The following is a 12,726-nucleotide window of genomic DNA, read 5'->3' on the forward strand; positions in this document are numbered from 1 at the left end:
ATGATCTTGTGATGGATCACAAGGGAATGGCCAATTCTTGGAATAAGGTTGGTAGATTCTTACGCAAGTTATCTTGCAAGAGGATGAATAATCATCCTAATATAGTATCTTTCTAGGATAAAGATAATTGCTTGGAGCAAAGGACAAACTAATAAATTGGAATAACATATGAACTTAAGGTATTGACCAAGTCGGGTTAATAGGGTACGGCCCTAACCCACGATATAGGGGAACTTGCCAAGTCGCAAGTCATCCCGGATCGAGTGTTGGATGCATTTGAAAAGAAGGATTCACTCCTTAGCAGTTGGCCAACAATAAATGACCAATGGAAATGTTTGTTCTTGTTACAGATTTAAGAGCACTGTTTTGCTTTGTTTGATCAATGAACCAAAGGATAGATGGATATCTAATACTTCAGGTTGAAGGCCTGAAGGGAGAGGCAGCTTCAGTTACCCCCGAGTGCCTGCCTGACCCTAACCAAGGGGGTTGTTAACCACGCTGGGAAGGTGGACCGAACCCGCCGTGAGAGGTCTCTCTGTTAAGCGCTACTTGGAGCAGGAGGATGCTTAGGTGCCAGGGGGGCTCTGGCCGCCATAAATCCCTCGCCTTCCGGGCCCTGCACAAGAGGCTAACGTGACTTGGGATTGGATCTCGAGGCCCGCATACAAGTCTACGGGCGGAAACTTGGATTAGTGATCCCTGTGGATTGCTGGATAGCCTTCAGGCAGATTGTGGATAAGCCTACGGGCTGGACTTTATGTATTTCAAAGATAAATATGATAACCTGTTAAAAAGAAACTTGTTTGACATTGCTTTTCTATGTCAAGTGCTATGATTATGTGAAGGAACCAGTGCCTAATGGGCTAATTAAGGAACCTGATTGATACACATCTAACTAAATATGTTAGGTAATTAAATAACTAAAACAACTTGAGGAAAGTGCAGTGGATGTGGCCATAGGTTTGTCCTACGGATGAGTGGTCCCGGTTGGCCGGGAACTTTTCTCAAATCATGATGGACAGTCGTCAAAGAACAGAACAACAAAAGCGTTGACCTAGAGTTGTAACTGATCCCGATTTACGCTATTTTAGGGGCACGGAATGGAACTATGCTTTATGGCAGAGAGATTGAGCTTTGCATCCCTCTCATTTTCCATTCTCCTTGAACCAAGTGCAGCGTGAATCCGCTTCGAACCTAGCATTTCTGCGTAAAGTAGTTCGCTTGGGTTCGACGCTAGTTGTCGTCAGGAAATAACCAATAAGCAAAACCCTAATTTAGGTCGGTCCTAAGTGGGAACGATCGGAATACTTCCGCTACGTCGCAGAAATGGAAAACCCTAGATCGCAAACTCTATAACATTCCATGGGAGTGCCGAGCGGAGCTTTCTAGACATCCTTTTCGATGGGCTGCCAAGACGTGTCATGAAGATAACAGGTGGACACGTTACAATGTTGAAGTATTTGTACCCAAACATTCTTCCCTATAGTTGCTACTACCTTCAGAACTCTCAACCTTACTTGATCTCTATACCTACTCCTATGGTAGATTTGTCTTGAATGTAAATTTCAATCCTAATGGTGTATGGGATATGGTGTATGGGATACTCTATGTGGTCCTCCATTAATGTGATTATATTGGCTCAAGCGGACCTCCATACTACAATTGATGATAGGCTATGCTTAAGACTAGTCTCTAGTACTAGGAACTTAGGAGAAACTTATAACTAATTTTACCATTGAAAGCAATATCACGTGCCTTGAGGCTTCACCACAAGGGCTAAGCTCAAAGCCATCACTACAAGGAATTGGGCAATTAGCGACGCCGATTAGCGACGGTGGATATCGGCGTCGCTATGGGCGTCGCTATTGGCGTCGCAACTGGCGTCGCTATTTGCGTCGCAAATAGCGACGCCGCAGGGAAAAAAAGCGCGGCCGAAACTAGAGCGCCGTTTTCATTTTCTTTTCTTCGCCTTTTGAGAGCGAGAGCGAGGGAGAGAGCGAAGGCTTTGTGAGAGAAGAAGAGGAAGAGACTTGCCGCCACCGCCGTTGTTCGCGAAGGAAAGGAGGAGCCCTCGTTGCAAAGAGAAGCCGCCCACGCTCGCCATATCTCATTGTGAGTCTCCCTCTCTCTTTCTTTTGTTTGTTGAAGGTTTAAATCGTTCTCTTTTGCTTGTTTAGGAGAGGAAATGAAAGAGAAGGAGAGGGAGAGGGAGAGAGAGGGAGAGAAAGAGAGGGAGAAAGAGAGGGAGAGGGAGAGAGAGAGGGAGAGGGAGAGGGAGAGAAAGAGAGGGAGAGTGCATTCTCTCTCTCTCTCTCCCTTTTGCTTGTTTAATGTTTAAATTACTTTCTTTTTTGCTTGTTGAAGAGAGGAAACAAGAGAGTAAGAGAGAAAGAGAGGGAGAGGGAGAGGGAGAGGGAGAGGGAAATAAAGAGAAAGAGAAAGAGAAAGAGAAATAGAGGGAGAGGGAGAGGGAGGGGGAGGAAATAAGAGAGGGAGAGAAAGAGAAAGAGAGGGAGAAGGAGGGGGAGGGGGAGGGGGAGAGTGCATTCTCTCTCTCCCTCTCCCTTTTGCTTGTTTAATGTTTGAATCACTTTATTTTTTGCTTGTTTAGGAGAGGAAATGAGAGAGAAAGAGAGCGAGAGGGAGAGGAAGGGGAAGGAAATGAGAGAGGGATAGAAAGAGAAATAGAGGGAGAGTGCATTGTATCTCTCCCTCTCCCTTTTGCTTGGAGGATGTTTAAATCACTTTATTTTTTGCTTGTTTAGGAAATGAGAGAGAAAGAGAGATAGAGAGGGAGAGGGAGAAAAAGAGAAAGAGAGGGAGAGGGAGAGGGAGAGGGAGAGGGAGGGGAAGGAAATGAGGGAGGGAGAGAAAGAGAATGAGAGGGAGAGGGAGAGGGAGAGGGAGGGAAAGGAAAAGAGAGATAGAGAGGGAGAGGGAGAAAAAGAGAAAGAGAGGGAGAGGGAGAGGGAGAGGGAGGGGAAGGAAAAGAGAGATAGAGAGGGAGAGGGAGAAAAAGAGAAAGAGAGGGAGAGGGAGAGGGAGAGGGAGAGGGAGAGGGAGAGGGAGAGGGAGAGGGAGGGGAAGGAAATGAGAGAGGGAGAGAAAGAGAACGAGAGAGAGAGAAAGAGAACGAGAGGGAGAGGGTGAGGGTGAGAGAAAGAGAGAAAGAAAGGGAAAGGGAGAGGGAGAGGGAGGGGAAGGAAATGAGAGAGGGAGAGAAAGAGAACGAGAGGGAGAGAAAGAGAAAGAGAACGAGAGGGAGAGGGAGAGGGTGAGAGAAAGAGAGAAAGAGAGAAAGAGAGGGAGCGGGAGAGGGAGAGGAAGGGGAAGGAAATGAGAGAGGGAGAGAAAGAGAATGAGAGGGAGAGGGAGAGGGTGAGAGAAAGAGAGAAAGAGAGGGAGAGGGAGGGGAAGGAAATTTAAGATAATAGACTTATTGATAATGGTATGCAATGTGCTTTGCCATGGGCCACGTACTTCATCAAAATGAACCCAAAATTATTGTTATAGAAGAAGAAACCCTTAAATTGAGTATAGGATAATTTCTCTCAGGTCTTATGACTATGAGTAGAATTGATTGAAATAAATTTTATTACTATAGTTATAAAATTTCATAGATGGCGCGCATTAATTTTAAAATGGATTACTTATACTCAAAGCCGAGATATAATAAATAATTATCTACTGGGACAAACAAATCGTTGAGCATGATACAAGGCCGAGATATAATATCGGAAAATCTCTCAACTACTACATACAATGCAAGGTTTATGGTCAACTTGCAACTTGACGTACATCTCCATAAAGCTATCCATTTAAGCCTCGTTTGCTGTAATGTAGATAAGATGGCAAACGAAGAAGGTCTTATTGTTCAAGACCGCGAGACGTATCTTAATCAGCGTGTCCCATGTCCTTGCTCTCAATGCAAGTTGGCAATTAGACGAAAACACCGATTGTCTGTAGAACACGTACGACGATTTGGCGAGTTTCAATCTGAGATCATGGATCAGGCGATTGCGGATTTTCAGCAAACGGTAATTTGAAGTTAGCATTTTTCATGCATTGTACTCTCAAGCTAATTGAAAACCATACACAATAAGATTGGGTCTTGTTGGCAAATTTTGTATCCAGGGGGATGATGTCTCGACCCAAGGGGGAGTGCACCCTTTGCGGCCAATTAGAAGAGTTCGTGGACGTGCGATGGATGGATTGCAGGAGCCAATCGACCACTCGCAAGGCCCATCTATACTGTCAATGCCAAAGGAGACAGACAACCTTCTCGACTTGCCTACAATCTTGGAGCTTGAGATGGAGGCAATGATCGATGCATTGATTCCCATGGATGTTGAGACATCTGACCCGCTTAGAGAGGAAGCATCCATACCATTATATGATGGGTGCCGAGTATCTCGGTTGAAGACATTGCTTGCACTCTTAAGTGTGCAAGCAAAATACGGTTGGAGCGATACGAGTGTGACTGAGTTATTCAGGTACCTTGCACACAGACTTCTTTGTTTTTTTTTTAACAGTATTATTGCAAACATTTGTGTTTTTTCAAGGTGTTTTATGATTTTTTTCAGGTTATTAAAATATCATATATTGCTACCTGCAAACACCATGCCTGAGTCTCGTGATGATGCATGACATGTTTTACGGAGGCTTGGCATGGACTACAATAACATCCATGCATGTATCAACGACTGCATATTGTTTCGAGATGAATACGAGACTATGGAGACATGTCCAAAGTGTGATGCTCACAGGTATCGACAGGACTTGCAAGGGCAGACCATTCCTCAAAAAGTTCTCAGACACTTTCCGCTCATCCCCCGCATAAACCACATGTTTCGCACGTCTACCATGGCAAGCTTGACAATGTGGCATGTGCAAAATAGATCCACGGATGGAATTCAACGAATATCAGCAGATTCGCGCGCATAGAGCCACATTGACTCTACCTTCCCAGGCTTTGCGCGAGAGCCAAGGAATCTTCGGCTCGGTCTCGCCATGGACTCTACCTTCCCAGGCTTTGCGCGACACCTTTGTGTTGCCGGCCCATTGTGAACAGGTACAAATAGTCATTTGCTTGCTAATTGTAATACGACATGGTTTATATCACAATGGTTTGAAGTCGCTTTGTAAGTGTTTTTGAACAAGTAATCTTCTATCCAAACCCCCGACAACCTCGATGGTGGTATGTTATACCTTCAACTCCTCGAGGTGCGAGAGTATATGATCAAAGCGATGTTCCAGGCATAGATGAAGAAAATATGCAAATAGAGGGATCGATATTACAAGGGGTGGAGGCCACCGCAAGCTTGGAGCCCGCATCGGCTAATAATGATGGAAATACAGAAGTCGTAGAATTTTTTGAGAACGAGGCAGACTCGTTCTTTTGTGGTGACATGTCTATCGACCTTCCAGTGTATGCAGAGTTGTGTCAGGAGATTAACATGGGACCATAGAATACTTCATTCTTGGAGAATTGTATTACTCAATTCGTTGTTTAGATCTTCCATAAAGGTAGATAAGATACGCATTTTAAGAGGGATTTTTCAAAAATGATTTATATTAATGTGCTTTGTATAGTTTAAATTGATTATTCTAATATCATTTTTTATCTATGCAGGTATCGACATTTTCAGGATGAGTCGAGGGATGAGCGATGAGGAGTTTCAGGACATGATGGCACGCATGTCTCCAGATCAGCTCGCGAGATTCAGAGATATGGCAGATCAGGAGCTGTCTCGTTCTTCTTCAGGGCGCTCTGCTAGATCAGCTTCAGCTAGATCAGCTTCAGCACGATCAGATGCTTCAGCTTCGAGCAGACGATCTCGACGCTCGCGACTTGGGCCAGAGGGAGGGACTGCGACTGTAGGAGGATCAGGGGGGTGCTGCTGTGGAGACACGGACGTGGTGTCTCCGTCTCGTCGTTCAGCTGGAGCTGCGTCACCTCCAGGATTTGTTACACCTGTGGGGACGTCCACTCCAGTTACTCCGGCTTTTGCGCAGCCGTCGGCAGATGGCATGCCTTTTGGTGACACTCCTTTTGGTGGCACCCTTTGAGTGGCACTCCGGGAGAGGGTACCCCCGTCGGTACACCGGATGTACAGGGGTCTCCTGGATATGCCCAGGAGCGTGGACGGAGATGAGAGAGGGCCCATCTTAGGCATACTCCTAGGGGTTATGGATACCTAGTGGATGGCAGGTCAGGAGCCATCATCATGAATGATGAGGAGAGGAGGGTGATGGCTCATATGAGGGAGTTGTGCCAACAAGTTTTTCGGCACAACGTCTTGGATCATTGGAGGAACATACAGGAGGGGAGCAAGGACTACATAGTAGCATCCTTGCACGAGGAGTTCCCGGTGCCAGCCGCAGTGGATAGATTCTCTACGGGCTGGATGATGGATTGCATGCGTGCATATATGTCACATAGACGATCCGATGCACGCAAGGCAATCAAGAGTGGGGCTCCAAAGCCCGAGTGGTTAGATGCAGACGACTGGCGCCGACTGAGGGAGGAGGCTACAAATTCGCCAGGACGTTGGAGTCAGCAGCGGGAGGTGGCGAGGGCACGAATCGAGGCCGGATCGGTACATCATCTTGGGAGTGGCGGTCACAGGACATATTTGGAGGACTTTGTAAGTTTCTCTTTTGTTTTGTTTATTTGTTTTTTTGAGATATTCTTTGTACTGACAATCATGTTTCTAACAGTTAGCATTTTGTTTTCTTTGCAGCACTCCGTTACAAATCGCGATTCGCAAGGCCTTGAGACTCGATATGCAGAGAGGCACGGTTTCAGGGCATTAATCGACCGATTGTATAGACGCGACGGCCATGTAAGTCACTCATCTTTCTTGTCCGTAGTTACCATGAGATATTTGAATGCATTATTGTATGGTGGATTGATATGTTGTTTCTTTTTCTGCAGAATCCGTTGGATGCTCCTTTGCAGCGGGACGAGCTTTCGAGGGGCGAGGATTTGTAGCTCGCCCTTGGATCCTTAGAGCTCACACACCTTTATTTTTTAGTCGCCCGATCTATGTAGACATTTTCTATGTATTAGTGATATCGTTTCATGATTGTACCAATCGCATTTTATGCGATATCATGTATTTATTTCATGTATCAGTTTTATGATTTCAGTATACATTCTTTTTGTTTGTAAACGCTTTGTATGCAGCAGTGCAGAAACTATTTTGTATGGCTCTCATACAGCACACACAAAAAAAAAATTTCTCTGTTACCGTCGCTATTTGCATCGCAAATTTACTGCACGCGTCACTATTGGCGTCGCTATGAGCGTCACAAATACTCCGCAATCGTCGCTATATGAGTCGCTATATGTGACACATATAGCGACGATTCTATGGCATCGTCAATAACGACGCTTTTTGCAACGACGGGGGCAAATTTTGTTGTTTGTATTTTTGTCGCTTTAAACGTCGCTATAAGGTCTATATCTTATAGTGCATTGCATTGACAAGATAAAGTGTGTAGTGGTGCCGAGCTTGAGTGTTGCTTAAGTCACATTTTCATAAAAGGACTAGAGGATTCACTATAATTTGTGCGCATATTATAAGCTGGCTTATACTATATGTTTTCCACTTATCCAAGGTAGGCAATGGTTGCAAATACTAGAGATCATTCATATTTGGAATCTTTTGAAGAATCAATAATACTACACGAGTACACATGCAGCTATGACTACCATCACCACACTTTGGTCCCCAATTTGTGCTTCAAACAAAACTTGTCAAATTTGTGTTTGGCAGAATGAAACGCCTTCTTGAGAATACACGGACAGACAGAGGACGATGGAAAAACACGGCTTGCGATTTCAAAAGGTGCTGAGGATGTCCAATACAAAGTGATAGCCATCCAATACAAATCACCAAAACTTCTTAAGGGCAATTAGTCGGCAGATACAGGCAGCAAGCTCATCACCAAAACTTGTGTGCACTGTATTAGCCAGCCTGGGTGTTGTAGGATTACGTACTGTGCGAGGCCGGTGCTGGGGCAGTGGCTGCAGGGTCCAGGTTCCTGCAATACTTCTGGACCAAAGGGCAATGGCAGGGATGCGTCATGCGGAGGCCGATGCCATTATACTGTACTGGACTATTACGCTTCGTTAGCACAGTGCCTGTACTAGGTGCAGCTGCGGGCGCAGTAGGGTGGAGGTGGTGGAATATTTCTGGACCAATGCCGAGCGTATCAAACGCAGCCGGTTGGGGTGTGAATCGGAAAGGCGTAGGTTTGCTGCAAGATCTCTGGAACAAAGGGCATCGGCAGTGCAGGTCGTCCGCCAGCACCTCCAGCTGCTCAACCTTCGGGTCATGCTCCACGTCCATATCTGCATATAATGTGTACATGATCATACCAACGCAAAATACATTAATAATAGAAGGAACGCAAAATAATATACGACGTGTTGAATGCAAGCCAAGATCGTAAACGATGCACCTGCAGTACTACGCACCCACAAGACACACCCACAAGAGAGAGAGAGAGAGAGAGTCACGTTACCTCGCGGAGCTCCATCTGTGAGCCCGGCAACAGCAAGTAGCGCGATCAGGATCGTCACAAACGCAAGGGTCGTGGACATATTGGCGGGCGATGAAGGCAGAGGTGATGAAGACTATTGGCAGGCGACCTCCTTAGCTCAGAATGCAGAAATTCAGCAATAATTGTACTTGGCCTATTGGCGTCCTATATATAGAGGCTAGTGGCAATTGGAGACTCTCGACCCGCATCTGCTAGCGCCCTACTTCAATTCGCGCCAGCATCATCGATGATAATAATTTCAGATATTTTGATCCTAGGAAATTTGAGATATTTGCTAAAACACACATCAGTTCTCCCCTAATAGTTAAGAAAGATGTTTGTAAAGAATTTCCGGGGAAATCTACAAGAATATTCCTCAAACAAACATCTAACTTACCTCCGAGGTTCGCAACTATCCTTCATAATTGTAGGTACTAGAAGATCTCAGTATAACTTATGAAAGTCAGATAATCTATATAGAAGCTTGAGTGTCATATTTTATATCCAACTAGTCTTATCGTAGGCTATTGTTCTCCTCTATTCTTTCCTTTCATTTGTAGCTAAATTTACGATAGAGACCCATCTATCCTCACCAAATTAATACTCCTACAATGAAGGTTCATCCTATCTAAATTATGTCTCTCCTTTCTGTTGGGGCTATATATAACTCACTTTATCTAGACTAAGTCTCACCTATATATATGTCGATTGTGATCAATATGATATAGCCTTTGGGAGTGTATATAGTGTGTCTCTTCTCTCTCTATCACGTTTCTTATATATCTTCTCTCTCTACATTTCAACATGGTATCAAAGCTATCACAATCGACTATAACCAATTTCTCAAAGAAGACAATCAAGAAGTATACCTATGTAGTATCTCTTGTATTCTTGATTCATGTTCTTTTTATGCTTCATTTTGATGTACTGTGTATGTTATGAATTTCAAGCATAGGAGAAGTTCACTTGATTATCATCGATCATCATTTAGATTGCAGATATGTTGAATTGTAGGTATGCCTTGCTTGGACACCTTAAAAGTTTCTAAATGGAAAACTCTTAAGGAAAAGCCTTTCTAAAGAAAACTAGTTTTTGTGATGTGCTAGGACTCACAAGCTTTCTTTTTGTCAACTGCATGCTCAATTTGGAGTTTTGTGTCGATGTCAGTTCAAGTAAATTGGACTTGAAACAAGAAAACAAACATGACAATAGCTTTTCATGCACACTTCTATGATATAGATTTTGTCATGAGTACTCACTCTTGTGTTTTTTCATTTCTACCTAAATTAGTCCGATCATCATTTATTCTTGGCCAAAAACTAAAGTGATAATGTTTTGAGCATTGTTCATATTTCTCACCTATGTTGGACCGATTTATTCTCTCACATGTTTTGTATACTTTGGGTCACTTTATTCTTGCCCACATTTTGTCTATCTTGGGTCTCTTTCTTTTGGAGTATTCTTTTTGAGATAAACATCTTTTCTTACATCATAGCTTTTGCATATGATTTGTTGTGCTATACATTTGTCTTGTCATTTCATATACAGTGTGCAGATTTTGTGATCTCATATTATGTGTATTCTCTCACCCAGCTATATCAAATTCTATAATCATCAACAGATTTCTTTTTGGACAATGTTCCATTCCTTACTTTCAAGGATAAGGATTCCTTGAGTGGAAAGTAAAGATGTTACTAATTCTTGAAGGCAATGACTTGCATGATATTGTTCTAATTAGTAATTATGAATGTCTACCTCAACCAATTGATCATGCACTCATGATAATACCCTTGTAATTGAATGACCTATCTTTGAAGAATGACAAACCCATCTATCCTCACCAAATTAATACTCCTACAATGAAGGTTCATCCTATCTAAATTATGTCTCTCCTTTTTGTTGGAGCTATATATAACTCACTTTTTCTAGACTAGGTCTCACCAATATATATGTTGATTGTGATCAATATGATATAGCCTTTGGGAGTGTATATGGTGTGTCTCTTCTCTCTCTATCATGTTTCTTATATATATTCTCTCTCTACATTTAAACATGGTATCAAAGCTATCATGATCAACTATAACCAATTTCTCAAAGAAGACAATGAAGAAGTATATCTATGTAGTATCTCTTGTATTCTTAATTCATGTTCTTTTTATGCTTCATTTTGATGTACTATATATGTTATGAATTTCAAGCATAGGAGAAGTTCATCGATTATCATCGATCATCATTTAGATTGTAGATATGTTGAATTGTAGGTATGCCTTGCTTGGACACCTTACAATTTTCTATATGGAAAACTTTTAAGGAAAAGCCTTTCTCAAGAAAACTAGTTTTTGTGATGTGCTAGGACTCGCAAGCTTTCTTTCTGTCAACTGCATGCTCAATTTGGAGTTTTGTATCAAAAGTGATGTCATTTCAAGTAGATTGGACTTGAAACAAGAAAACAAACATGAAAATAGCTTTTCATGCACACTTCTATGATATAGGTTTTGTCATGAGTACTCACTCTTGTGTTTTTTCATTTCTATCTAAATTAGTCCGATCATCATCTATTCTTGGCCAAAAACTAAAGTAATAATGTTTTGACCATTGTTCATATTTCTTGCCTATGTTGGACCGATTTCTTCTCTCACATGTTTTGTATACTTTGGGTCACTTTATTCTTGCCCAAATTTTGTCTATCTTGGGTCTCTTTCTTTTGAGTATGCTTTTTGAGATAAACATCTTTTCTTACATCATAGCTTCTGCATATGATTTGTTGTGCTATACTTTTGTCTCATCATTTCATATATGGTGTGCAGATTCTGTGATCTCATATTATATGTAATCTCTCACCCAGCTATATCAAATTCTATAATCATCAACAGATTTCCTTCTGGACAATGTTCCATTCCTCACTTTCAAGGACAAGGATTCCTTGAGTGGAAAGTAAAGATGTTACTAATTCTTGAAGGCAATGACTTGCATGATATTGTTCTTATTAATTATGAATGTCTACCTCAACCAATTGATCATGCACTCATGATAATACCCTTGTAACTGAATGACCTATCTTTGAAGAATGACAAAATATTTATAATGAGTGGATCAGACGTGACAAAGCAACTCGTTGGTATATTCTTTCTACTCTTCAAGAATCTCTTATACTTGATGTATGCAATCTTTCAACCTCGAAAGCTATGTAGAAGTATTTGATAGCAATTTTTGAGAAGATATCTATTATAGAAATACTTTATCTTCGTAGTCAACTTAGTGAGTTACAATACAAATTTGAAACTTCTATGATAGCACATATCGAATCATTCAAGAACATTATCAATCAACTTGCTACTGTTGGTGATGTTATTCCACAAAAGCAATTGGTAACACAGCTTTTTGACATTGTAAAGGATCTTGCTTATGATAATATTGTTACCATATTATTTAACAAAGATGGGATCAAATTTGATCAACAAGCTTGTATATCTTTGATTGAATATTCATGACGACATCATGAATGACGACACACAAATCAAGAAATAGTTATAATCTCACAAGAGGATACACAGTTAGAATAAATTGATCAAGCTTTACTTTCTCGAAGGCATCCCTTTCCACGCTCTACATGTATAAGTTTTTGTGATGGTAACTTCTCTTGTCTCAAGTTTCCTAATAGACATTGTTCTTATTGCAATAGAGATGGTCACAATATAGATGCTTGTTGGGCAAAACAATATGATGAAGAACATGGTATTAAAAATAAAGAACCATGTTTATCCAAGGATTATTCTCCCTATGACTACTGCAAAAAGAGTGATCATCCAACCCATCTATATTTCAAGTGGCATTTTGATTCTGATCGTAATAGAGCATATGCTGCTACACATGACAACACTACTAAAAAAGAAAATTGTGTGGATTATTCTATCTCTTCCAGAAGGAACTTCATATTTGTGATGGATCTCTTTTTATTATTGATTATAGTGCTATAGGAAACTTGACATATCATCCCAATGGTTACATAATTATCATTCTATTCTTGTCAAGAAATTGGTTTATCTTGTTGATGACACATACTGTCAAGTCAAAGGTATAGGTGATTTATATGTTGGTACTCTTTTCTCAACAACAAATTTGTGTGGAGTTGTACATGTCCCAAATCTACAGATGAATTCTCTTTCAATTGCAAGA

General features: G+C 41.7%; 1 protein-coding gene across 1 annotated transcript; it reads right to left on the minus strand.

The window, feature by feature from the left end:
• Positions 1 to 7,919: 7,919 nt before the first annotated feature.
• On the minus strand, positions 7,920 to 8,669 carry LOC148018695 (uncharacterized). Its single transcript, XM_087701049.1, has 2 exons — positions 8,533 to 8,669; positions 7,920 to 8,359 (listed from the first exon to the last, which is right to left on the minus strand). Exons 1-2 carry the CDS (start codon positions 8,609 to 8,611, stop codon positions 7,998 to 8,000), a joined length of 441 nt encoding a protein of 146 aa, XP_087557175.1. The 5' UTR covers positions 8,612 to 8,669; the 3' UTR covers positions 7,920 to 7,997.
• Between the last annotated feature and the right edge of the window lie 4,057 nt (positions 8,670 to 12,726).

The sequence above is a fragment of the Lygodium microphyllum genome, chromosome 20 (genome assembly GCF_053477565.2).
Source record: "Lygodium microphyllum isolate KBCC chromosome 20, Lygodium_microphyllum_v1.1.10, whole genome shotgun sequence".
NCBI classification, from domain to species: Eukaryota; Viridiplantae; Streptophyta; class Polypodiopsida; order Schizaeales; family Lygodiaceae; genus Lygodium; species Lygodium microphyllum.